Source organism: Colossoma macropomum, unplaced genomic scaffold, assembly GCF_904425465.1.
Source record: "Colossoma macropomum unplaced genomic scaffold, Colossoma_macropomum, whole genome shotgun sequence".
NCBI classification, from domain to species: domain Eukaryota; kingdom Metazoa; phylum Chordata; class Actinopteri; order Characiformes; family Serrasalmidae; genus Colossoma; species Colossoma macropomum.
The window spans coordinates 11,324,380-11,349,900 of record NW_023494803.1 but is presented as its reverse complement, the minus strand read 5'-3'; the positions used below and the strand labels follow the sequence as shown (position 1 = coordinate 11,349,900).

Below are 25,521 nucleotides of genomic sequence, written 5' to 3'. Positions count from 1 at the left end.
GCTGCTGAATCCTCTCTGACTATCTGAGCTGAAAGATGGACGGCTGACAGGCAGCTCAGGCTCGGACTGAGGTTCAGGTTCAGATTCGGACAGTCTGAGGGAGAGCTGACCTGTCCAGCGGGGGGATTTCACTTCTGACTCCGCGGAAACTACGGTAATGTCAGGTTATTAAGTTTTCTTCTTATTCGCCAGCTTCTTCTTCGAATTTTCCGTTCCACCTTAAATGGTGCAGCAGTTACAATCAGGCGCTCGGGCGCCAGAATGTAACTGCTGCATCATTTAAGGTGGAACGGGAAATTCGAAGAAGAAGCCAACTTCAGTCTCTGTTTTTTCAAAGCGACTTTCTGTAAAAAAGTATGGCTAAAACGACCTTTTATCAGCATTTTTATTTCATAAGGTGAAAACTGCAGTGAAGCCTCTATAGATTAATTCCTCCGCTTGTTTCTCTAATAGTTGCGCTGTGTAAACACAAATATAACGTTTAATACAGCAAATATCACATATTAAATCACTAGTTTATGCATATATGCATACACCAGGTCATTTTCTGACGAAGTAAAGCACTGTTTTCTATAATAAGACCACATTGCTAGTTAAGTAACGTTATTGCCTGTTGGCCGCTAGATGGCGTTGTTGCACATGTTGGCTTCATTCAGACGTTTAATTTAAAGCTGCATAAAATGAATGAATGTAACTATTTTCTCTGCAACAAACAGAATGTGTGTTGTTCTCTTCTTTCACACCGATGTTATATGTAACAGGCCCTTACTGCTTTGAACTGTGTTTGGCCAAAGGGATTTAACAAGCTGGGCCTGTCCAAAAGGCTCATGGGAAAAGGAGTTCAACAATAAACAGGCTGTAGATAGTTCAGTGGGGCAAAGCTTTATGGTTATTCCAAAAGCCTTTATTTTTATATCCTAAAAGACAAACTGAAAGCCCTTGTAGTTATCCTAAAAGGATTTAAAGTTCGAAGAGGGGTTTGATAGTTTTCCTGAAAGGCAGTTGGCTGATCCTGAAAGGCCTATGGTTGTCCTGAAAGGGCTTCTAGCTGTCCTGAAGTGCTTGTAGTTGTCGTGGAAGCTCTTTTAGTAATCCTAAAGAGCCTTGAAGTTACTGTGAAAGATCTTGTAGTTATCCTGAAAGACCTTATCGTTATTCTAAAAGGCTTATAGTTATCCTGAAAGGCCTTGTAATGCTAATAATTTTTCCATGTCAACTTCTTTGTTTTTCGCAAATATACTGTCACTCTGAAACTGACGCCTGCAGTATGTTCCAAAAAAGTTGTGATGGGCAGTTTAAGATTTTAGAATTTAAGGAGTGCTGTGAAAAGTAAAAAAAACATCTTAAGTCTATCTTAAAGGGCTTTATCTATATATACACCGATCAGGCATAACATTATGACCTTGTTTCTACGCTCATTGTCCATTTTATCAGCTCCACTTACTCTATAGGTGCACTTTGTAGTTCTACAATTACAGACTGTAGTCCATCTGTTTCTCTGCATACTTTGTTAGCCCCCTTTTACCCTGTTCTTCAGTGGTCAGGACCCCCATGTACCCTCACAGAGCAGGTACTATTTGGATTTTGGGTCATTCTCAGTACTGCAGTAACACTGACGTGGTGGTGGTGTGTTAGTGTGTGTTGTGCTGGTACGAGTGGATCAGACACAGCAGTGCTGCTGGAGTTTTTAAACACTGTGTCCACTCACGGTCCCCTCTATTAGAGACTCCTACCTTGTCAGTCCACCTTGTAGATGTAAAGTCAGAGATGATAGCTCATCTGCTGCTGCACAGTTTGTGTTGGTCATCCTCTAGTCCTTCATCAGTGGTCACAGGACGCTGCCTACAGGACGCTGTTGGCTGGATGTTTTGGTTCTCAGTCCAGCAGTGACACTGAGGTGTTTAAAAACTCCAGCAGCTCTGCTGTGTCTGATCCACAAAGACCAGCGCAACATACACTAACACACCACCACATCAGTGTTACTGCAGTGCTGAGAATGATCCACCACCCAAATAATACCTGCTCTGTGAGGGTCCATGGGGGGTCCCGACCACTGAAGAACAGGGTAAAAGGGGGCTAACAAAGTACATATATATACATATATATATATATATATATATATATATATATATATATTTGTTGTTAGAGATCCTAGTTTTCCTGAAAATCAAAGGGCTTTAAATTATTCTGAATTCTTTTCGCCATACCGTCCGCTGCTATTTAGTTGTTAAAGAAACTTTGCTGAAAATGTTTGAGTGACAGCTCATGGTCTTCAGTTCTTAAACACTAGATGGCGGTAGCGTTCAGGCTCTGAACTCTGAACTAGGCCACTGCTGTCCAGCTCCAGTGATGTGGTCCACTTGCACTGCACAGGTTCATGTTTTCCTGCTCTAACAAACCTGATTTATCTCCAGAAGGAGCATTTTCTCTGCTCTGCTGCACCTGATTCAGCTCTTTTTTAGCCTTTTAGCCTAAAGGATATCAGTAGACATACTGATCTAAGATCAGCTCTGTGTCCATCACCATAAAATAGAGGATCCTCTTAACCCAGGCCCGTATGCTTTAGGAAAGTTTAAAGCGATAGCTCTGGGTCTATGAAAATGGGCTAAAATCCAGACTAAATTCAAGCTTCAGTCTGTGTTTAGCTGTGCAGTGAATGTTTGTCCGTTTTTTAAATGACAGTATCATAATAGAATAATTGTAGTAAAATAGAATACAGTCAGCACCAGGCAAATTGGTGGGGTATAAGCTTCCACTGTGTGTTAGGTGTATTAGCCTAGTATTTCCAGTGTAAGGATCTCTTTAAACTATTGCTTTAAAAGTTTCTCTTCTTTCCTCCTTTTACTTTTCTCGTCTTCTCTTCTCTTCTCTTCTCTTTCCTCATTTCTCTTCTCTTCTCTTCTCTTCTCTTCTCTTCTCTTCTCTTCTCTTTTCTTCTCCTCTCTGCTCTCCCCCCCCTCTCCTCTCTGGACTCTCCCCCTTCCTCCTGTGTAGAAAGCTGAGCTGTATTGACAGTGGCGCCCCCTGCTGGGCGGGGCAGGTGGATGATGATGCGTGCAGGGGGGAAGTGGCTCAGTAACGGCTCGGAGGCCCTCAGCAGTGACCCTGAGGAAGAGGAGGATGGAGAGGAGATGGTGTTTGGGGAGAATGATGAAGAGTCGGAAGAGATGATGGACTTAAGTGACCTGCCCACCGCACTGTTCGCCTGCAGCGTCCACGAGGCCGTGTTCGAGGAGGACAGACAGCGGGTGAGTGCGGCTCATATCCACCTTTTCGAGCTTATGGCTGTTCAGCTCCGCCCATTCACACTGAAGAGATAAGCAGTGTTTCAGCCTGGACTGCTTTTTGACACAATACAGGGTATCCAATCAGAACAGAGCTCATTTACATATATCCGTCTTAAAGACACAGTAACATAAACAGCCAGTTCAATTATAAGGGATAAAGAGAGGCTGGAAAATAGTCATACAGAGATGACAAGGAACTCTTTCTATTACTGTCACATGCTTTTTCTGGCAATTTATCTTTGTCTCTCTTTTTTTCTATATTTTTCTCATTTTGCTTTTCTCTTTTTGTTGCTCTCTCTTTCTTGTTCTTTGCCTCTCTGTCTGCAGGTCTCCTCCCTTTCTCTTTCACTGTATCTGGCTTATTAAACACAGACACTGTAGCTATTACCCAAAATCAGCTGCGGTTTAATAGTCTTATTTTGGCTCTAATGGCGAATGTGCTAGTACTTCTTTTGCTCTTGCTTGTGTTCTTTGATAACAGACATCATTTTCTGCTCTTGGGACATCTGTGTGCTGGAGAGTTGGTGTGAAATTAGGCCTGTTCCCAAAACACACACACACACACACAGGTTTGTTTTTATAAAATGTCAGGACATGGAGTCATCACAAGTAATGATAATAGGCCCCATATGTGTTTTACATATATAGAAGTATCTGTATGTATTTATATGTAATAATAATATGCCCCAAAAGATCTGTTCTGAAATTTTAACACAATGCAAACGGTAACTGTAGTTTTCAAATTAAAATAAACCAAAAACAGAGAAACAATATATATGCTGTCAGAAGAAAACCTTGTGTCTCCAAAATGATAACTTTACAGGACAGGGAAAAACCTACTTTACTTTTAAAGAAAGTCAGTGGAACTGGATTTTTTGCCAGGTCATTTTCATTCTTCATGAAATTTACACACAATGTAAAGAGCAACAGGCATTTTTAATTTATGTCAAAAACTGAAAAACAACAAAAATGGAGGTATGAGGTTTTCTTTGGACAGCAGCGATATGCATTGTGCAAGTGCCTATATGTGTCGTTATGTATTAATAAGTGTCTACATGTATTAATAATGTTGTTAAGACTTTAGTAAAGACTTAAAAGTCACTTTAGGAAATAATTTGCACTGTGAACTTTCAGTGTAAGTAAAGATTAATATAATGAATTTTTTACATTATTTTGGATCATTTCTGTTGGCCTGCTTGTCATAAAATTGTGATACATTATATATGGCAGCTGGCATTTTTTTTTTAAACTATGTAAAAAGATAGAAAAACAGTCAAAATGGAGATAAAGAGATTTTGTTCCGACGGAAACAATATGTGATAATAATATGTCCCATAATATTTACATAATAGGAATTTTGTAAATCTAACCCTAATATTCATCTCAGAGGCCAAAAAATGTTTTTGTTTTTTCAGTTGTAAAGCTTTTGTAAAATGTACTTTACAAAGTCAGGATTATGTAGCTGGTCCCTGTTTTTCACTGGGTTTCCTACAAAGGCGGGACTTTTTGTCCTGATAATGTACAAACACACACACACACACACACACACACACATACACACACACACTTACACTGCCCAGGGCGTATAGGTTCATGCTAGACATCTTTACCTCTAAGGCGTATATTTTAAATGCGGTATCCTGCCGGCTAATGGAGGCAGAGGAAAAGAGGAACAGCGTAACCTACATTCATCATCCTTCCATCCCTCCACTCCTCCATCCCTTCATCTCTCCATCTCTCCGCCCTGCAGGAGGACACAAACACTCCCCAAACTTTCCTCAGCTTTTACTGCGAGCCGTAACAGTGACCCAGAGAGAGTGAGACGGTGAAAAGTGCTTTTACTTCACTGCATTAGAGGCGTTTTTTTATAGAAGTGAAAGGGACAGTGTCCATTTCCTTATCTGTGATGCGGGGAGACGCTCACTGCTGCGTTTGTTTCTGACCTCACGGGTCACTGAGGCATTTATTTTGGACCCAGAACGTTCCTGCATTTGGTATTAATTTTTAAATCTTTGCACGTGACTTTAGCTTTTCATACACAGTAGCTGGAATGTTGCTGTTCCTGTGATGTTGCTTCTTTCTTTTTTCTTACTAAAGTAGTTTAGATTCTCTCTAACTGGACTGTATTCTGCCCTCGCTATCAGGCCAAGACAGGATTTTAATTCAAATGTTTACTTCAGGATTCAAATGTTTACTTTACTTTTATAGTAAAGCCCCAACATGCAAAGTTAAAAAACAAAAGTTACCCAAACATGGAAAATATGTGTTTAAGCCAAAGTTTAAATGTCTGAACTTGATCCCTCAGTGTAAATAAGATGGAATGAGAAAATTAATGAAAGGACTGGAATATCCTCCATTTCACCTTCCTGTTTCAGTATGAGCGGGGGTGTCGGACCAAGAGTATTGATGGACCTGACTAACCAGAGCCCTCTTTGAATGAGGGGCACTCCAAAAGCCTGGGAAATAAATTGATTTTGTTTTTTAATTCTGATTCTCTCTGTTATTATAGAAATTTTATAGTACATTTAATAACATGACGCTGCATCTTCCATTATGAGTTCTACTTGTCTGCCTGTTGTTTCCTTCATTCATGTAACTTGGACGTTGTTGGCTATCGGGAGCAGTTAGCAGCTGTTCCAGTTCTGACCTGGTTAAAATTAAACCAAAATCAGGATTTCTGAAACCCGAGGAGTGGAGAGAAAGAGAGAGAATGCAAAAAGCAGGTGAGAAAACAGGTGAGCCTAAAGTGCCAAACAGTTAAAATGTTGTAGTAATGTAAGCTAGCTAGCTAATTAGCGATTAGCTTCATTAGCACAAGCTGAAGAACAAGCACAGGATTTGATTGAATGCAGCAAGTAAGTCATTTTTTTAAAAACAGCTAATGTAACTGAGTGTTTCTGTGATCATGACCAAATGAAGTTCAGCCTCAGCCCAGCAGCTAACCTGTAAAATGCACACTGTTAGCTCAAGAGGCAGCCACAGTCACTGAGGCAGAGAGCAGCACTTCTTCTTCCACCCATTAGTCGGGACCCCTCCAATCCCACGATACCACCAGCGCTAGGAGGGTGAAGGCTAGCACAGGCTTCCTCTGAGAACTGTGAAGCATCGCCGCATCTTTTTGAGCTGCCGCTAACACAACATCATTGGACAGCTGAACACGCTCAAAGGAAGGTGCCAACCGCCAGATCTGTTACATCAGCTAACAGACGCCTGCGCTGACTAGCGTCTCGTTGAGTGATGGGGGAGAGGGGGTGCCATCCTAGCCCACCCAGTGAGGCCAGTTGTGCTCTCTTGGACTTCCGGCCACGGATGGCTGTAGCATCACCAGTTGAGATTGAGTCTATTTTTAATGGAACTTGGCAGAGACTGCCTCACCTTACTGATACAACTGAGTGAGTAAGTGAGTTGCATTGAGTCAAACATTAGAGAGTTAGAGAACCACTGAAGTTCGGCTCAGAGTCTCTTTAGCACTCATAAGCACAAATAAAAACCAGGAAGCTGCAGGGTACCGACTGCTGAGAATGAATACACACAAATTCAAAGTGGTAATTCCTAATATGGTGTTATGTGTTGCTATTTTTTTCAGGTTAAAGGGAAATCGCACTTTATTATTTCACATAATTAAGTGGTTAAGGTGTAAACAGAGTCATTCAGAGTGGTTTGGTGTGAAATGCTCTGTTCTAGAGAAACTTCTAGCAGAGCAATTCTAACAGAGTCAGAATTGTTCACAGTGGTGGTGATAGGAACCAGACGTCCACCTCTAAAAGCTCCCTCACAGAAAGTTATTACATGAAATGGTTATGAATTCACTGCCTGACAACTGAGACATTGTTTTATGACAGTTTTGAGAAGATTTTGGCCTTAAACTCCATTCATGGTGGAGGGATACATAATATGCAGGGCGCTGTGAGGCAAAATAGTAAACTCAAAAATAAGAAAACTTACTATTTGTTTACTATTTTACCATCATCAACATTCCATATAAAATTCAGAAGACACGTGTAGGTTCACCGGTGGTTTTGGATAGTAAATAAACTGTCTATATTTGTGTTGTAGTCATGGCGACCCCTGGTTACTATCACCACCACTGTAAAGAAATCTGAACCATTTCACACCAAACATTCTGAATCTCACATTTGCATCTCACTGACTGAATTTTGAATAAATTTTGAAAAATTGGTGGAATTCCCCTAAAGATGCTGCAGTGAGTTTGTTTCATTAAAAAAAGGTTTAAAAGAACTCACTATTAAATCGCTCCTGATCATTTTCTTGTAGCGTAGAGGCCTTCGAGTCCTGCTTGTCTGTACAGGTTTTTAGCTTCTTGCTAAACTGATGCTCTTTTAGAGCTTCAAGCGGAGAACCACTGACCTTTCAGGTCACACGGTATCCATGACAACACAAACAGGTCTCTGACCTACTGTCCACAGCCATATCTGCCGCCCTGGTGAGTGTGTGTGTTATTTTTGGCTGATTGTCCTGAGGGGGCAGAGATGTAGCACACGAGGGCTACAAGTTACCCACAATGCTTTTGTACCTGTGACCCATGCTGCATTGCAGACAAGAGTTATTTTGGTTCTCTAACGAAGGATTAACACACACACACACACACACACACACACACTGTCCCTCCTGATGGACAGAAATACACACTCCAGTGTTTCATTTGATTAATGTTTGATCTCTTTATTCAGAATAAGACTGTCTTTAAATCTGCTCTTCACGCTTTAGCATTTTATCTCAGCTTTAGGAGCTATTTTTAGTACAGCTCTCTCTCTCTCCCTCTCTCCCTCTCTCTCTCTCTCTCTCTCTCTCCCTCTCTCTCTCTCTCCCTTTCTTTTTTTCTTTCTCATTCCTTGTTCCCTGTTCCCTTTTCTCTCACTGACTTTCTCTCTTTCTCTGCCTCTCCCTTTCTTTCTGTCCTTCTCATTCCCCGCTCCCCTTTCTCTCATTCTCTAACTCCTTCTCTCACTACTCCTCTCCTCAATCTCTCCTTCTCTCTCTCTCTCCCTGTTTCTCCATATATAATTTCCTTTCTCTCCCTCACTCTCTCTTTCCTCTTTCTCCCTATTTCAACTGTATTTCATGTTCACTCTGTGTGTGAGAGAGACAGAGGAGATAGAGAAAGAAAGAGAAACAGGAGAGAGAGAGAGAGAGAAAAAGAAAGAGACAGGAGAGAGAGTGAGAGAGAAAGAGAAGATGGGAGTTTGTTTACATTGCGGCTCTACTCTCTCTCTCCATGTTTGATGAAGTGCGTCTGGCCTTGATTCTGTAGAGTTTCATTAGGATCTCTGACCCTCTTCTCTCTTTTGCCCTCTTCTTTCTTATCTGTCTCTGTTTCTCCCTCTCTGTCTCTCTTTTTTTATCTCCGTCTCTCTTTTTTATCTCTGTCTCTTTGGAGCAAGCCTGCACTCTTTAAAAAGATGGTTGTTCAAAGGTTCTTTAGTAGAGAAAATGGTTCTGTATAGAACCATAAACACGCAAAGAACCCTTTGCATGATTAAAAGGTTCTTTGCATCGTAAAAGCGTTCTTAAGATTGATGGAGAATGTGCTGTAGATGGTTCTATCTAGAACCTTTTTGAAAAGGGTTCTGTACTGGACCCAAAGGGTTCTTCTGTTGTAGGAAGCCTGCACTTTTTAAAAAGATAGTTCTTCAAAGGTTCTTTAGTAAAGAAAATGGTTCTATATAGAACCATGAACACTCAAAGAACCTTTTGCATGATTAAAGGATTCTTTGCATCGCTAAATGGTTCTTCAGATTGATGGAGAATGTGCTATAGATGGTGCTACACAGAACCATTTCGAAACGGCTCTATATAGCACCCAAAAGGGTTCTTCTGTTGTAGCAAGCCTGCACTCTTTAAAAATATGGTTCTTCTTTTCATGATGCAAAGAAGATGGTTCTACATAGAACCATTTTTGAGGTTCTTCTTTTGTCACAATCTTGACATCATAGCAATGGAAGCGCACTTTTGGGTGCTTTATGGAATCCCTTTTGAAAAGATGTTTTATATAGAACCATATACAGCACATTCTTAAGCAAGCTTTAATGATGCAAAGAACCCTTTAATCATGCAAAGGGTTTTTTGAGTGTTCATGGTTCTATATAGAACCATTTTCCTTACTAAAGAACCCTTGAAGAACCATCTTTTTAAAGAGTGTGGTGAAATGGTTTATTTTGCTTTATAAGTAGCCATCTTGTATCCAATAACTACTGCTAGCGAAATGCTAACTTCTGCTAGCTAGCATCTTAATGGGATTTCTAATGTTATTTTAGCATCAAGCTAAGCAGATAATAAACTGTGCTTTACCCTTTTGTTCAGTAGTCTTGTCATTTGCTCTGTGTGCAGACAGAATAACAGCTTGTGAACTCCTTTTTTACATGATGCTAACTGGTGGGCTATAAGCTTCCATTACTTGTTAGCTACATTAGCCTTGTAGCTCCAGTGCGAAAGCTAAAACAGCAAACTTCAGACTGCATGGCTGAGTATGTCTGGAGTAAATTGCGGACATTTGATTTGTTCTGTGTGGTTTGATGTGTAATTTGATTGAAGACGGAGATGCTGCAGTGTTTCTGAGTCGCCAAGGCAACAGCGACTGTTCTCCCGTCTCTCCTTCACTCAGAGCTCAGAGCTTCATTACTTCCAGCAGCCTGTTTGTTTAGTGTGATATAGGAACTGATTCCTTTTCATCCTCCGTCTCTGTTCATTCCTCTCTCTGTTTATTCTTTGTCTGTCCATTACGCCTGTCCACCATGTTCATTCTCTCTTTCTCTCTCTCTCTCTCTCTCTCTCTCTCTCTCTCTTCTCTCTCTTTCAATTTTTGCTGCATCACTCTGCATTCTTCTGCACCTGGACCCTCCCTACTCTCTCTCTCTCTCTCTCTCTCTCTCTCTCTCTCTCTCGCTCTCTCTCTCGCTCTCTTCTTTTTCTCTTTCACTTGCTCTCTCCTCTTTTTATCTTTTTTCCTTGCTCCCATCATCTGTCTCACTCTTTTATCTCTCTCTCTCTCTGTCTCTCTCTCTGTTCTATAAATATCTTGGCCTACTTTGCTGCAGCTGCAGTAAAGTCGGGGGCTGGTGAGGTAGTGCGGAGGCAGTCTGTATACACACACACACACTCTCATGCACACACACTGAAAAAAGTCCATACATATGTACATATACATACAGCCACATTTCCAAAACAGTTGGGACGCTGTGCAGAACGTAAATAAAAATAGAATTTTAAATGAAAATACTACGAAGACAACATATCAGTTGTTGAAACTGAGAAATTTTATTGTTGTTTGAAAAATATATGCCCATTTTGAATTTGATGCCAACAACATGTTCCAAAAAAGTTGGGACAGGGGAATGTTTATCACTGTGTTTCATTACCTCTTCTTTTAACAATACTATATAAGCGTTTGGGAACTGAGGAGACCGACTGCTGTAGTTATGAAAGTGATATGTTTTCTCGTTCTTGTTTGATGTAGGATTTCCGCTGCTCGTCAGTTCGGGTCTCCTTTGTCATGTTTTTCATTTCATAGTGGTGACAGGTCTGGACTGCAGGCAGGCCAGTTTAGCACACAGACTATTTTAATATGCAGCAATACTGTTGTAATACATGCAGAATGTGGTTTGACATGGTCTTGCTGAGAAAAGCAAGGCCTTCCCTAGAAAAGACGTCATCTGGATGGCAGCATATGTTGCCAGGACATGTATATATCGTTCAGTATTAATGGTGCCTTCACAGATGTGCACATTACCCATGCCATGTGCATTAATGCACCCCTATACCATCATGAATACTGTATTTTGAACTGTGCACTGACAACAAGCTGAGTGGTCTTTAGCCTGGAGACACAGTGTCCATGATTTTCAAAAAGAATTTCAAATTTTGATTTGTTGGGCCACAGGACACTTTTCCACTTCTCCACCCTCAGTCCATTTTAAATGAGCTCGGGCCCAGAGAAGGTGGCAGCATTTCTGGATCCTGTTTATAGATGGTTTCTTCTTTGAGTTTTTCGAGTTTTAACTTGCATTTGTGGATGCAGGGATGAACTGTTTTCACAAACAGTGGTTTCGGAAATTTTCCTGAGCCCATGCCGTGATTTCCACTAGAGCATCATGTCTGTTTTTAATGCACTGAGGGCCCAAAGATCACGGCCAGCAAATACAGTTTTTGGCGTTGTCCCTTGCGTACAGAGATTTCTCCAGATTCTCGGAATCTTTTAATGTTATTTTGCACCGTAGATGATGTGCTATTTTACATTGAGAAACGTTATTCTTGAATTGTTGCACTATTTGCTTGTGCAGTCTTTCACAGAGTGATGAACCCCTCCTCATCTTTACTTCTAAAGGACTCAGCCATTTTATACACAATCATGTTATTGACCTGTTGTCAATCAACTACCAGGTGTTGTTTTTTTTTAACATTACACAACTTTACCAGCCTTTTGTTGCCCTGTCCCAATTTTTGCGGAGCGCGTTGTTTCCATCAAATTCAAAATGGGCAAATATTTTTCAAAAAGCAATAAAATTTCTCAATTTCAACATTTGATACGTTGTCTCTGTACTATTTTCAGGTTTTAAATGATTTGCACATCATTGCATTTTGTTTTTATGTACGTGTATATATATATATATATATATATATATATATATATATATATATACACTACATATATATAAATATGTGTATGTATATATATATATATATATACACACACATATACATTATGTTTATATGTTTTATGCATCAAAGCAGCTCTTTTGTCACTACTACCCAAACGTGCCCCCCCCCAACCCCCCCGCACACACACACATACATACACACACACACACACACACACAGGAACACTATTAACACTATTAATAGACCTACAGTGAAGTGTCATAATCTAAGACTACAGTTATGTTAATGTTAACTGTTTGTTTCTTCACTCTCCTGGCCTGGGCAGCACAGACCGGTTTGACCAGCAGATCAATACTGAAAATATCAGTCAATGGAACTATTTCCTGGTTTCTACACGGAATATAAGACCTGAGGTTTATCATCTCTGTTCATGTGGAGCATCATAAACGCCCTTTCACGTCTCCACTGCAGACTGATGGCACCTAAAAACATGACTCGATACGCAGAATACAGCAAAACAGCAGAAGCAGAGAGGAAAGTGTGATGCTGTCATCATATTAGTACATTTATGTTCTGTAAACTTTTAATTTATCATCAGGTTTTTTATGCTTCTCCTGAGTGTGTCCTGATTTTGGGTTTTGCTTTCGGTCAAGAATTTTCATTTCGGTCATCACCAGCAGTTATTATATATATTTCTTTAGAATTTATAATTCTTTAGAATTGCTCAATCATAATCAGAACATTCACCCACTCTATGTTACACAGGTTCACTAGAGGCCTGGCTGTGAATCTCAGCCAGAAGTGTGCGTGAGTGTGTTTTCTGTGGAACATGACTGTACTAAAGGCCTGGAAGCTGTGACCTTTTTTACTGCCCTGCTTTTGCTTCAGCACACTTATCATCAGCCCTAATTGCAAACATAATAATAATAACAACAACAACAACAACAATAATAATAATAATAATAATGATAATAACAGTAATAATGAACACCTTTTCCACAAAAATACATTTATTTTAGCTGGCAGTGAATGCTGTGCTGCGTCTTTTAGGCATTTTTATGGATACATTTATTTTTTAATCCTTTTTTATTTTACTAATGTATTTATTTATTTTTATTGTAATAAACATTTGATAAATACATCATAATTATGTTGTATACATAAAATTAACATTTCAGGTGTAATGAAAATGAATATCTTTGATTTTCTGTGGACAGTGACCACATTAGTCTTGCATATTCACGTTTGAAGTATTTAAAGCTCTTCATAATTGCAGAATTGCAAAAGAATAAAATATGCCAACATTCTTTATGTGTAGCTTAAGCTTACCTGACAGAAGCATGTATATCACAACAAAGATGAGGCCCATCAATTTACCTGTCAAGGCAGAACCAGGATTAATGACATCAATTATTTTTTAGCCTGTAATCTTTATTCAGTGCAGTGGCCTGGTGGTTAGGAAAGCACTGGCTACATCTATCCTCAGAATAAATACAGAATAAATAATAAATAAGTCATGAATATGAACTTGAATGAAATGAGATTTTACAAGCAAAATCACTCTTACTGCTCAGATGAAGACAGTTTTCCTGGGTGTTCTTAGACTTTTGCGCAGTATTTAAAACTGACATGGAGTTGCACATGCATGAAATATGCATGTTTCACACGTAACATTAACCTACGTGATTGAAACATGCATCAAAAGAAAGACGAGGGCCCATCAAGTTGCCTGTGAGCACTGATCCAAGATTAATGATTTATGTTTGTCATTTTTAGCCTATAATCTTAATTCACTGTAACGATCTGGTGGTAGAGGGACTAGACAAGCTAGCTACATGTCTAGACGTAGCTCTCAGCTGTACATATGTTTCAGGCTTACAGGCTAACGTTACACACAAGTTTGCTTTTAAGCTTTGTTCTAGCTTTTAAACTCTATTCTAGCTTGAGTAGTTCTAGACCAGAGGTCACTAACAGGCGGACCGTGGTCCGGGTCCGGACGCTGTCCTATGCGGACCTCAACCTATAACCGATAAACTATATTTAATTTTGACAGGGTGGTCCTATTTTAATCAGCGTAGCTTTTCTAGCCTTTACGGTAGCGCTTTAGCGGCCTGGGAAACTCACAGAACAGACCAATGTTGTAAATATCACACGTGACGCTACTCAGCCAATCAGACCTGTGCATTATGATGAGCACTGAGACTCGAGTGAGTGACGCACACACAGGGGATGGACGAGGTGAGAAACAGCAGTCGGAGAAGAAAGTGAGTCAGAGGGACGTTATTTCACGTCGTGCTCTAAAAAGAGAAAACTGACAATAAATATTGTTGAAATATGACTGAATTGTACTTTATTTGATTTGACATTCAGTCGTTGACTACATAAGATGTTGATGTAACTACTAGGCTACTTCAGTAAACAGTATATGGCACTGAATCATGATGCAAGTTAGACATTATGATGTTCCGGACCTTTGCTTGAAGAAATTTTCTCCAACTGGATCTTATTGAATTTTAATTAAAGACTCCTGTTCTAGACTGTCTGCATGCAAAGTGTTATGAGCAATATTAGTCTCTATGACTGAAGCATGCAGGGATGTGTTTACAGGTGGACTGAGAGAAGCCTTGCCCACCCAGAGGAATCATCTGCCCATCCAATGAAAACTCTAAAAAAATCATTGTTAAAGCCATTTTCCAAGCGCTTATTGTTTCTTTTGTTTTGTTTTGTTTTTTTGTGGATACACTAATTGGAAGAGAATGCTTGAACGAGATGGTGGTTTCCTTGAACATGTCGTTAGAGTGATGTCAGTTTCTTCTTCTCCGGGCCCGAGCTCATTTAAAATGGACTGAGGGGAAGTGGAAAAGTGTCCTGGTCTGATGAATCAACATTTGAAATTCTTTTTGGAAATAAAGGACACTGTGTCCTCCGGGCTAAAGACCACTCAGCTTGTTATCAGTGCACAGTTCAAAAGCCAGGATTCATGATGGTATCGGGGGGAGCATTAGTGCACATGGCATGGGAAATCCTATATCAAACAAGAATAGGAAAACATGCCACTTTCAACACTACAGCAGTTGGTTTCCTCAGTTCCCAAATGCTTAAAAGAAGAGGGTGATGAAACACAGTGGTAAACATGCCCCCGTCCCAACTTTTTTGGAACGTGTTGTTGGCATCAAATTCAAAATGGGCATATATTTTTCAAAAACCAATCAAATTTCTCAGTTTCAACATTTGATATGTTGTCTTTGTAGTGTTTTCCTTTAAAGATATAGTTTACATGATTTGCATATCATTGCATTCTATTTTTATTTCCATTCTGCACAGCGTCCCACCTTTTTTGGAAATGAGGTTTTAGACCTGTGCTTCTGTAGAAGGTTTAGAAGTTAGCTCCCTATGACATATTTATCTCAGTAGTCTAGTGCTGTTAGAGTATGACATCATTTAGAGCTCCAACATGGTCGTCTGCCTGCTGGTGGCTGACAGCGACAAGGCTTATTGTCTTAGTTATGAAACCAGACGACTCCGTAGGGAATTATAACAGGTTATGCAAGACGTGCTCCTCAGGAGGATTCCAAATTAAACACTACACTTAAGATGATCAACACACTATTTTTATGGTTATTAGGCAATATCACATTGAGACTGTAGTGAAACGTCCGCAGGATGTGCTTCAGGTCAGGCTTGCTGTATCTGAATGGATTCTAAACATTGTTCTGTAAAGGTTCTAAAGAAGAAGAACAGTGATTTTTGGATTTTATTGAAACAAAATTTAGCCAAATTGGTTTAAGCCACCACACTTAAATGAAAAAGCTAATAGGATGTCTGCTTAATGAGTTTTGTGAAAGTTGTATGAATCTGTGATGAAGGTTCTGTAGAGTGGTCCTTGGTTCTCTGTGTTTATCAAGCAGAAACACCTGACTAGTGTTCTTCAATGAACTACTAGCCAATCAGAGTGCAGGAGACAGAATGCTAAGGTATCAGTAATCAATCACAGCACAGGAGATGGGACATTATGGACCAATCCTAGTGCAGACAGATGCTGATCTATGTAAAGAAGTTAAAAAAAACCCAGTTTTCACAAATTCATATTTAACTGTATTGAGATGTAGCACTTATCTCCTTTGACTCCTGTTCATTTCTGAACTGCTCGATTTCCAAAGAGTTTCTGCTTTTTATCAAAGGACATTTTAGCCTGAATGGTTCTAGCATCATCACTTCTATATTCTTTTTATATAAAGGCTGCTTCAGATTATGAACTACTAGCCAGTCCTAGTACATGAGACAGGATATTAAGTTATTGGCCAATCCCAGCACAGGAGGCGAGACACTATTAGCCAATACTGTGATAAAAATGTTGAAACTTTTGCGCAAAATTGTTTTTTTTTTTAAGAAATTCTCTCCTTTTCTTAACACAGGAACATATATTTCCACTGTGGTCAAATTATTAAGTGCCTTTTGGTGGATTAAAATAATATGCCAATGCCAAAATGCATTTCCATGTTGAACATTTAATTTTTATTTAAAAAGGAAGTTTTGGGCATGGCCAGAATGTGGTGAGGGGTTTACATCCCTAACCCACTGCCCAATTCAATGCCCTCCTCCACTTTACCTCGCCATTTCCTCACAGGGAAGTACGTTCCAGTACTTAATCAGCTCAAATGAAGTTTGTCAGATGAGGCCTCAGAGGAACAAGGGACATTAGGAACACTGGGCAGCAGAACCTGAACAGAAATCATTGCATACTCATGCGTTTTCATTTTCAAACCCCAGAATAATGCTGTTTATGTGAATAATAATCTGTAATCTACATTTCAAAACAAAAACATTCAATTTGCTGGGCTTTAGGTGGAAAACCGCTCCATCGGATATACATGACTAACTCTGCTAGCTTGCTAGTTAGCATGCTAAAGCTACACGACCAACAATAACAAAAATAAAGAAATACACCATGGTTCTGAAGCAAAGCTTAAAGCAAATAGTCGCAAATTTTAGGTACGTTATGTTCGGACTTTTCAAAAAAGTCTTTTTGCGTAGCCGTTTAGCTCAATGAGGCTAACCTAGCCGAGGGCGAATGCATTCTGTTTGACTAATCTGCTCCTCACTTTCCCTCTCCTCCTGCCACGAGTGGCCACTCATGTGACGTGAGTGTTGCACACATCCAAGTGGTGAGATGAAGTGAGCGAAGGCATGTTAACAAAAGTTTTGAAACGGGACTCCAAAGAAGTGAAGCATAGAGTCATGTAATTTGCTGACGCTGACTTTAGCGTAATCTGTTCTTCAGATTGCTGTTACCTGGCTAGCTTCCTGCATTGTCCAACCCTCTGCAAAGCCACAAGTGGGCCACCCACAAAAACACTGAGCAAAACCCACTTAAGAAAAACAAAAACGTATTCCCGTTTTAAAATTCATGCTCTGACATTTGACATCCTCGCGTTTTTTTTCTCAGCTTGCTGTTTTCCTGACCAGAAATGTGTTTAATTAACAGCTTTACCCTCGTAGCGCCTTTCCCATTCATTTTGACTGTTTTTCTCTCGGGCGTCCCCTACCGCCTCTATGACATACTGCAGCAGTCTTTCAGCACAACGGGGATGAATAGGGAGTGGGCGTGGTCTAACGCTGCTTTCCTAACGTCAGTGCTCGTGCAGGGCACGCTGATTGGCGAAGGGCGATACAGAACCCCGCCTTCTCGTGTTGACGGCAGCACCTTGCTGGGCCACGCCTCCCAGCGTTGAGGAGAGAGGCTCCAGAGAGCGCGAGGCGGGCGGAGAGAGTTTAATTCAGCTTGAAGCGCAGCTACTGCACACTGAGCACCGGAGCACGTGCACAGCAGCCTCATACCGGCAATAACGGGAGAGAGAGACAGCGCGCGAGATAAACAGCAATAAAAACAACTAGTTCCTTTGTTTATCTTTTTTATTTCTATCTATCTTTTTCTCGGGCTGCGTAAGGGGAATGCCATCCATAAACATGAAACTGGAGATGGTGACGCTCATCGCCTGCGATGTGGACAACGAGGTGTTCACGTCCGACAAGATGCAGGTACAGCAGGTTCATTCAGAACAAACAAACAACAACAGCCAACACTGCACGCGCACGCCCTGTCTGTGTGGGTATGATTTTTCTTTTGGGCATCATTCTCTCTCTCTCTCTCTCTCTCTGTCTCCCTTCTCTCTCACTATAAATTTCCCTTTCTCTCTCTCTCTGTCTCTCTGCCTCCCTTCTCTCTCACTATAAATTTCCCTTCTCTCTCTCTCTCTGTCTCTCTCTCGCTCTCTATCTTCCATTCTCTCTCGCTCTCTCTCTCTGTCTCTCTCTCTTTCTCTCTGTTCTCCCATTCCCTCTCTGTATTCTCTGCCTCTCCTTCTCTCTCTCTTTCTGTTCTCCCTTTCTCTTTGCTCTGCCTTTCCTCTCTGTCTTCCTCTCTCCCTCTCTCTCTCCCTTTGCTCTCTCTCTCTTTCTGTTTATTTTCCTTTTCTGTTTTCTGTTCCCCTTCTCCCATTCCCTCTCTCTGTCTCTCTCTTTTTCTCTTTTCACCCTTTCTCTCTCTATGCTCTGCTTTTCCTATCTCTCTCTTCCTTCTTCTCTCTCTCTCTCTCCCTCTCTCTCTCTCTCTCTCTCTCTCTCTCTCTCTCTCTCTTTCTCCCTTTGCTCTCTCTCTTTCTGTTTATTTTCCTTTTCTGTTTTCTGTTCCCCTTCTCCCATTCCCCCTCTCTCTCTCTCTCTCTCTCTCGCTCTCTCTATCTTGCTATTCTCCCTTGCTCTCTCTCTATGCTCTGCTTTTCCTATCTCTCTCTTCCTTCTTTTTCCTTTTCTCCCTCTCTTCCTTCCTCTTTCCTACCTTTGCTCTCTGTTTATTTTTCCTCTCTCCGTTTTCTGTCCCCCATTCCCTTTCTCTCTCTCTCCTTTATCTCTTTTCTCTCATTCCCTTTCTCTCTTCCTGCTCTCTCTCCTTTTATGTTTTTGCTTTCTCTGTTTTCTATACCCCTCATTCCCTCTCTTCTTATTCTCTGTCTCTCTCTCTCTCTCTCTCTCCTTTGTTTATCTGTCCTTTCTCTCATTCTCTTTCCCTCCTCTCTCTCTCTCTCTCTCTCTCTCTCTCTCTCTCTCTCTCTCTCTCTCTCTCTCTCTCTGCATGCTCGAGCTCCTGCTGGTGACGTCTCATGCGTCTGTGTTTTTTTCTGAATGGAGCCGCAGTTCCTGCATTGCCATTCCGCTGCATGACTGAACTGAACTAGCTGAAATAAATGGGCTGCTGCTCCATTGGCTGTTTGAGGGAAACGCAGAAACGAGGCAGGTTCATGCAGAAGAGGAGCTGGTGCCCAGCTTAGATGCACTGACCAATCACCTTTTAGCCTCCACAGCAGCTACCTTGTACTCCACCTTCACACTGCAGGTGTTTCTGAGGCAGAGGCGCAGGGTGACGCTCGCTCGCGAGTGTGTTTGTGACACAGGCTTTGCTTTAGTGCATGAACCGCTCGAGCCTTGTTTCTCTGCCTTACACACAAACACAAATTACACCTGCTGGCTCTCTCACAAACATACCTCTCTCTCTATCTCGCACGCCCTCTCTCTCTCTTTCTCTCGAATGTATTCGGGTCAGTGTTTCTGGGCAGAACTCTTTGCCTCTGATTGCACCACAGAAACTGTAGCACTGCAGCGGCAGACAGACGCAGCCTGCGTGTCCTGCAGCAGAACCAGGATACTTGCTGAAACAACACCCAATTCAGCTGTGGGACCTTTAAAGTGATAGTTTGGCCATAAAACAAATGTACCCAGTTCTCCCTTTTATGTTGTCCAGAGAGGCCATGAGGTAGTTATAATTTTCTGGATTGGTATCTTGAGATAACAAAATTGTTTTCTTGAAATAATGAGTTAATTATAAAAATAATACATGACCACAACTTAGTAAGGCGTGGGAACGGGATCCTAATATGTGGCCACAACTTAGTAAGGCATGGGAATGAGATCCTACAAAGTTGTTGTCTTGAAATAATGAGTTATCTTGTTATCTCGAGATAACAAGTTAATTATCTTGTTATCTTAAGATGGCAAAGTTGGTATCTACTGAGCTCTGCTGGTGACATCCCATATAAATAAAAATAATGTGTGTCCATGATTTAGTAAAGCGTGGGAACGGGATCCTAATACGTGGCCACAACTTAGTAAGGCATGGGAACGAGATCCTATAAAGTTATTATCTTGAAATAATGAGTTAGTTATCTTGTTATCTCAAGATAACAAGTTAATTATCTTGTTATCTTAAGATGGCAAAGTTGGTATCTACTGAGCCCTGCGGGTGACATCCCATATAAATAAAAATAATGCGTGGCCATGACTTAGTAAGACATGGGAACAAGATAAAAATGCGGGGCCACAGCTTAGTAAAGCATGGGAATGAGATAATTAAGTCGTGGTCACGCATTAGGATCCCGTTCCCATGCCTTACTAAGTTGTGGTCAAATATTGTTTTTATTTATGCAGGATGTCACCAGCAGGGTTCTGTAGTTATCTTGAAATAATGAGTTAGTTATTTTGTTATCTTGAGACAACAAAGTTGTTATCTTGAGATAACAAGTTCATTATCTTATTACCTCAAAATAACAACACGAGTTAGTTATCTTGTTATCATGAGGTAACAAAAGTTGTTATCTCGAGATAATGTTAATTATCTTGTGATCTCAAGATAACAAAGTCAGTATCTTGAGATCACAGGATAATTAACTCATTATCTCAAGATAACACTCCAGAAAATTATAGCAACAGCTCAAGGCCTCTCTGGACTTCCATACTTTTACCCTAAATGTAGTCGATCTGTGTCGAGTCATGTTTGGGGTCTGAAGTTTGCACCCTTAGCTTTAGCGCTGGAGCTACAGTGCTAATGTAGCTTATACCCCACCAGTTAGCATGGTGCTAACTGTATGTCTAAATGCTTCAAAGCATGTGGAGTTGTTCAGTAATCTCTAATGGGGTGGTTTCTGACGCTGTATGACACACTGTCGGGACCCCCACAGAGCAGGTACTATTTGGGTGGTGGATCATTCTCAGCACTGCAGTAACACTGACGTGGTGGTGGTGTGTTAGTGTGTTGCGCTGGTACGAGTGGATCAGACACAGCAGAGCTGCTGGAGTTTTTAAACACCTCAGTGTCACTGCTGGACTGAGAACCAAAAACATCCAGCCAGCAGCGTCCTGTGACCACTGATGAAGGACTAGAGGATGACCAACACAAACTGTGCAGCAGCAGATGAGCTATCATCTCTGACTTTACATCTACAAGGTGGACTGACAAGGTAGGAGTGTCTAATAGAGTGGACAGTGAGTGGACACAGTGTTTAAAACTCCAGCAGCACTGCTGTGTCTGAACACACTAACACACCACCACCCCACCACCACGTCAGTGTTACTGCAGTGCTGAGAATGATCCTGCTCTGTGGGGGTCCTGTCTATTAAAGAACAGGGTGACAAAGTATGCAGAGAAACAAATGGACTACAGTCTGTAACTGTAGAACTACAAAGTGAAACTATATGGTCAGTGGAGCTGATAAAATGGACGGTGTAAGGTTGCAACACTTCTTAGCTACATTATCCGCGTAGTCCCAGTGCTAAAACTAAAGAAGCAAAACATCTCTTGGCTGATGGACTACATTTTTGGGGTACGAGGAGGAGAACCGGGTGGAATTTATCGTTTAAGTGTATTTCCACATGACTGACTGGTTTATGGTCTTTATGGACTACAATTCCCATCAACCCTTGCATCCCCTGACATACTTAACTGTGATCCCTGATCACCTACAGCATCTCTCCTGTGTCCTGTTAAACCTTTTTGTTTGTGCCGTTGCTGTGGTCAGTGGTCATTATTTTTGTTTTGGCTCATATTTTAGTGGTCGTTCAGGGGCTAAGACAGTCAGATGGACGGAGAAGGATAGACAGAAAGAAAGAAAGGGACAACAGACTGAGTGGACTGAGTGGACTGTAGCCGAGCTTCTCTCATCACAGCCCTCATCTGCTCCACTTTATATTTATATTTATTCAGTTTATTCAGCTGGACTCAACGGTTTGGGGGTGGAGAGAGAGAGAGAGAAAAGTGAGAGAGGGAGAGTGAGAAAGCATTAGAACATGAAGGAGAATTGAGATAGAGAGAAAGAGAATAAAAGAGAGGAGAGAAACTGAAATAGAGAAAGATGGGGAAAGAAAGGGAGAGAGATTAAGGAAGAGAAAGAAAGGAGGAGAGAAAGATGGAGGCAAGAGAGGAGATGAGAGAGATAGAGAGCAAAAGAATGAAAGGGGGGGAGAAAGAAAAGGAGAGAGAGAAAAATAGAATGAGAATGAAACAGAAAGATGGGAAAAGAAAGGAAGGGAGAGAGAAACAGAAACAGCAAAAGAACGAAAGTGGGGGAGAGAAAGAAACAGGAGGAGAGAAAGATGAAGAAAGGAGAGAGGAGATAGAGCAAAAGAATTTAACTGAGGAGGAGAGAAAGATGAAGGAATGAGAGAGGAGAAAGAGCAAAAGAACGAAAGAAAGGAGGAAAGATGTAAGAAAGAGGGAGGAGAGAAGAATAAAGGAGAGAGACAGAAGAGTAAAGGAGAGAGAAACAGAGAGATAGTGATGGTGCTGCTGCTGGACTCCAGTGTAAATTATATAGTTTTACATATACAGTCAGGCCTGTAGTCGAAATAATCCTGGTTCTGTATCACTGCTGTCGGGAGAAAATCTCGTATCTCAGACGCAGTCGTGGGATCAGGGCTGAATGATTGTTTTCAGGTGGACAGACACAGTTTCAAAGAGTGCTGCAGTTTTAACAAAATCGTACATTTAGTGCATTTACATGCACGTCATAATCCGATAACTGCAGAAAATAAGATTTTGTCATTAATCTGATCAACATGTGTATATGCACTTGAGTAATCAGATAATGAGGAAACTCCGGGTCTACATGTGTCAGGCAGTATTCAGGTTTTTGCTTTACAACCAGCCAATAAACTCACAGAGGAAGACGTGACGTAAATGTAACGTAAAACTCAAACTATTTCAGGTACCTCTGTTTTCACGCATGTGCAGACTGAGAAGTCCGAAAGAAAAAAGAGTAAGAGAAATCTGATTACTGGGCTAAAATCCAGCCTCTTTATCAGATTTCTTAATCGGATTTCTAGACCTTACTCCGTTCTAAGAAATCGGAGTGTGCTGTTTACACGACCATTTGAATAATCAGATAACTGCAGAAATATGATTATGATTGGATTGTTTGCACTCATTGTTGAATGTTGTTATAAGTTATAATAATAATAATAATAATAATAGTAAGTGGGAAAGTTTAGCCTAATAACAGAGAGCTGGTTAACTGGCAGCCTGGCGTTCTGCATTCAGCATTAAAAACCTCAAAATGTTTACTTGGGCTTCTTGGCAAAAAAGGGCCTGGAGCTTCATTTATAGAACACAATCACATTTAAATCGCATTATTGGTCAGAAAAATTAGCAGTTTGATATTTTTTCCAAATTGTTCAGTACTGACAGTGTCTGTGTTTACATGCAAAGATTTTCCCCAATCTGATTGAATTCATTGCTGATTAAGACTGAACTGTTTGTGTTCACACTCTACTCAACAATCTGGTGAAAAAGTTTATATGCACACTACAAGTAATCTGATCCGAAATAGTGTGCATCTGTTAAAAAATTAAAAACCACTTATTGTCGATGTATAATACCATGTATGTATCCATGACAACGAGGACCACATGAGTCCAGTCAGAGTGAGACGAGCAGCAGTGCTTTATGCTGCGTTCACACTGGTGCGGTAGAGCCGCAACAGAATGTTCTGCCAACGCAAGTGGTAATGGTCCACAGACCGCAGTGGTGAGCAGAATGCTCTGTCAATAGTTAAATTTTCCCAACTTTTCCCGTCGACTGCAGCAGTGGAATAAACTGGATGTTAATTTTTTTTATGTAGCCATACATGCCGAGCAGCCTGTGTACCTTTCGTTAATTGGCTTTCCGTTTCTAATCCTGCAGTAGAAAAACGGAGAATGACCCATTTCCCTATTTTGAATTATAGAAATATTATTGAAATAAGGAAAGCACAACGTAGTTAAACTGAAAACAACTAAATGTGAAAGATGAATATGAACAATATGCACCAAAATAGTTATATTTTTCGTTCTTGCTTGTCGTTAATTATGGGTTGGGCTGCAGATTTTAACGCGAGCCAAATGTTTTTAGCACACAGAGGAAATTATTCTGCTGGTAGATTGAAGATGAGTATACTTGACCCATTTTGTGATTTAATCGGAACCACGATCAAGGACAGGGCACATGGGTGTCCTGAGAGGGTGTTTTGAGGCTAATATAAGGAAGTTTTGCACAGATTACGGCTTGAGAAGAAACCGTACATCCAGCCTCTGTTCTAGGGTCAGTTTGGCGCCAAAACCAAAGCAGAACGGTGACGTTTACTTGACCCATATATCTGTTATTAACTTCCTGTTAGGTATGAAGGAAGACAATATGAGTATATAGAACTGAAATCAAAATGTGTCCGAATTTAATATTCCCTGTATTTGTGCTTTGATGCATTGAAAAGATAAAATATAAAAAAAGAGAAAATTCAAAATAGGAACATGGGTCATTCTCCATTTTTCTATTGCAGGATTAAAAACAGAAAACCAATAAACGAAAGGTACACAGACGCCAAATAACTGATAGAAAATAATCCGATAACTGCAGAAAATAAGATTTTGTCATTAATCTGATCAACACGTGTATATGCACTTGAGTAATCAGATAATGAGGAAACTCCGGGTCTACATGTGTCAGGCAGTATTCAGGTTTTTGCTTTACAACCAGCCAATAAACTCACAGAAGAATACGTGACGTAAATGTAACGTAAAACTCAAACTATTTCAGGTACCTCAGTCTGTTTTCACGCATATGCAGACTGAGAAGTCCGAAAGAAAAAAGAGTAAGAGAAATCTGATTACTGGGCTAAAATCCAGCCTCTTTATCAGATTTCTTAATCGGATTTCTAGACCTTACTCCGTTCTAAGAAATCGGAGTGTGCTGTTTACACGACCATTTGAATAATCAGATAACTGCAGAAATAAGATAAAATATAAAAAAAGAGAAAATTCAAAATTCAATTCTATTGCAGGATTAAAAACAGAAAACCAATAAACAAAAGGTACACAGACGCCAAACGACTCCTCACAGAATTCTAGACTCAGTGTTATGCAACAAAAATAAGAGGACAGAGCGCCTCCTGCCTTTCTCCACTTTAAATAAACAAATCAGCTACATTGCTAAAGCTCTACTATGATAATCGCCAATTTTCGCCAGTAATGAGGTCACCATGGCAACATTTGCATGGCTTCATGCCGTCATCGGCAGCTACCGCTGTGAGGTGCGGAATAACAGTGTTTTCAAAGAACGAGGTATACCTGAATTTTTCCAATTGGGAATGTAATTGATGCTATTATTCTTTTGTTTAACGGATTATTTACAGGATCACTCACCTCATTCAGATTTCTCGGATAGAAATTGTATTCGGAATGGCCCCAGTCAGACTAGTCTATTCCGATTTAGGTATGCATGGATATATTCTATTCTGATTGAGCTATTAGTTGGATTATT

The 25,521-nt window shown here is 40.6% G+C and overlaps 1 protein-coding gene across 2 annotated transcripts in view; it reads left to right on the top strand.

Moving 5' to 3' along the window:
- rcan3 (regulator of calcineurin 3) overlaps positions 1-25,521 on the top strand; it is a 57,704-nt gene continuing 32,183 nt past the window's right edge. Inside the window, exons 1-2 of one of the 2 annotated variants that reach the window (XM_036593540.1) lie at positions 1-154; positions 2,995-3,248. In XM_036593540.1, the coding sequence (XP_036449433.1) occupies positions 3,045-3,248 (204 nt within the window). In that variant the 5' untranslated portion in view covers positions 1-154; positions 2,995-3,044. Of the gene's footprint in view, positions 155-2,994; positions 3,249-17,851; positions 17,943-25,521 lie in introns of those variants that run through there. The other variant, XM_036593541.1, reaches the window with a different exon arrangement.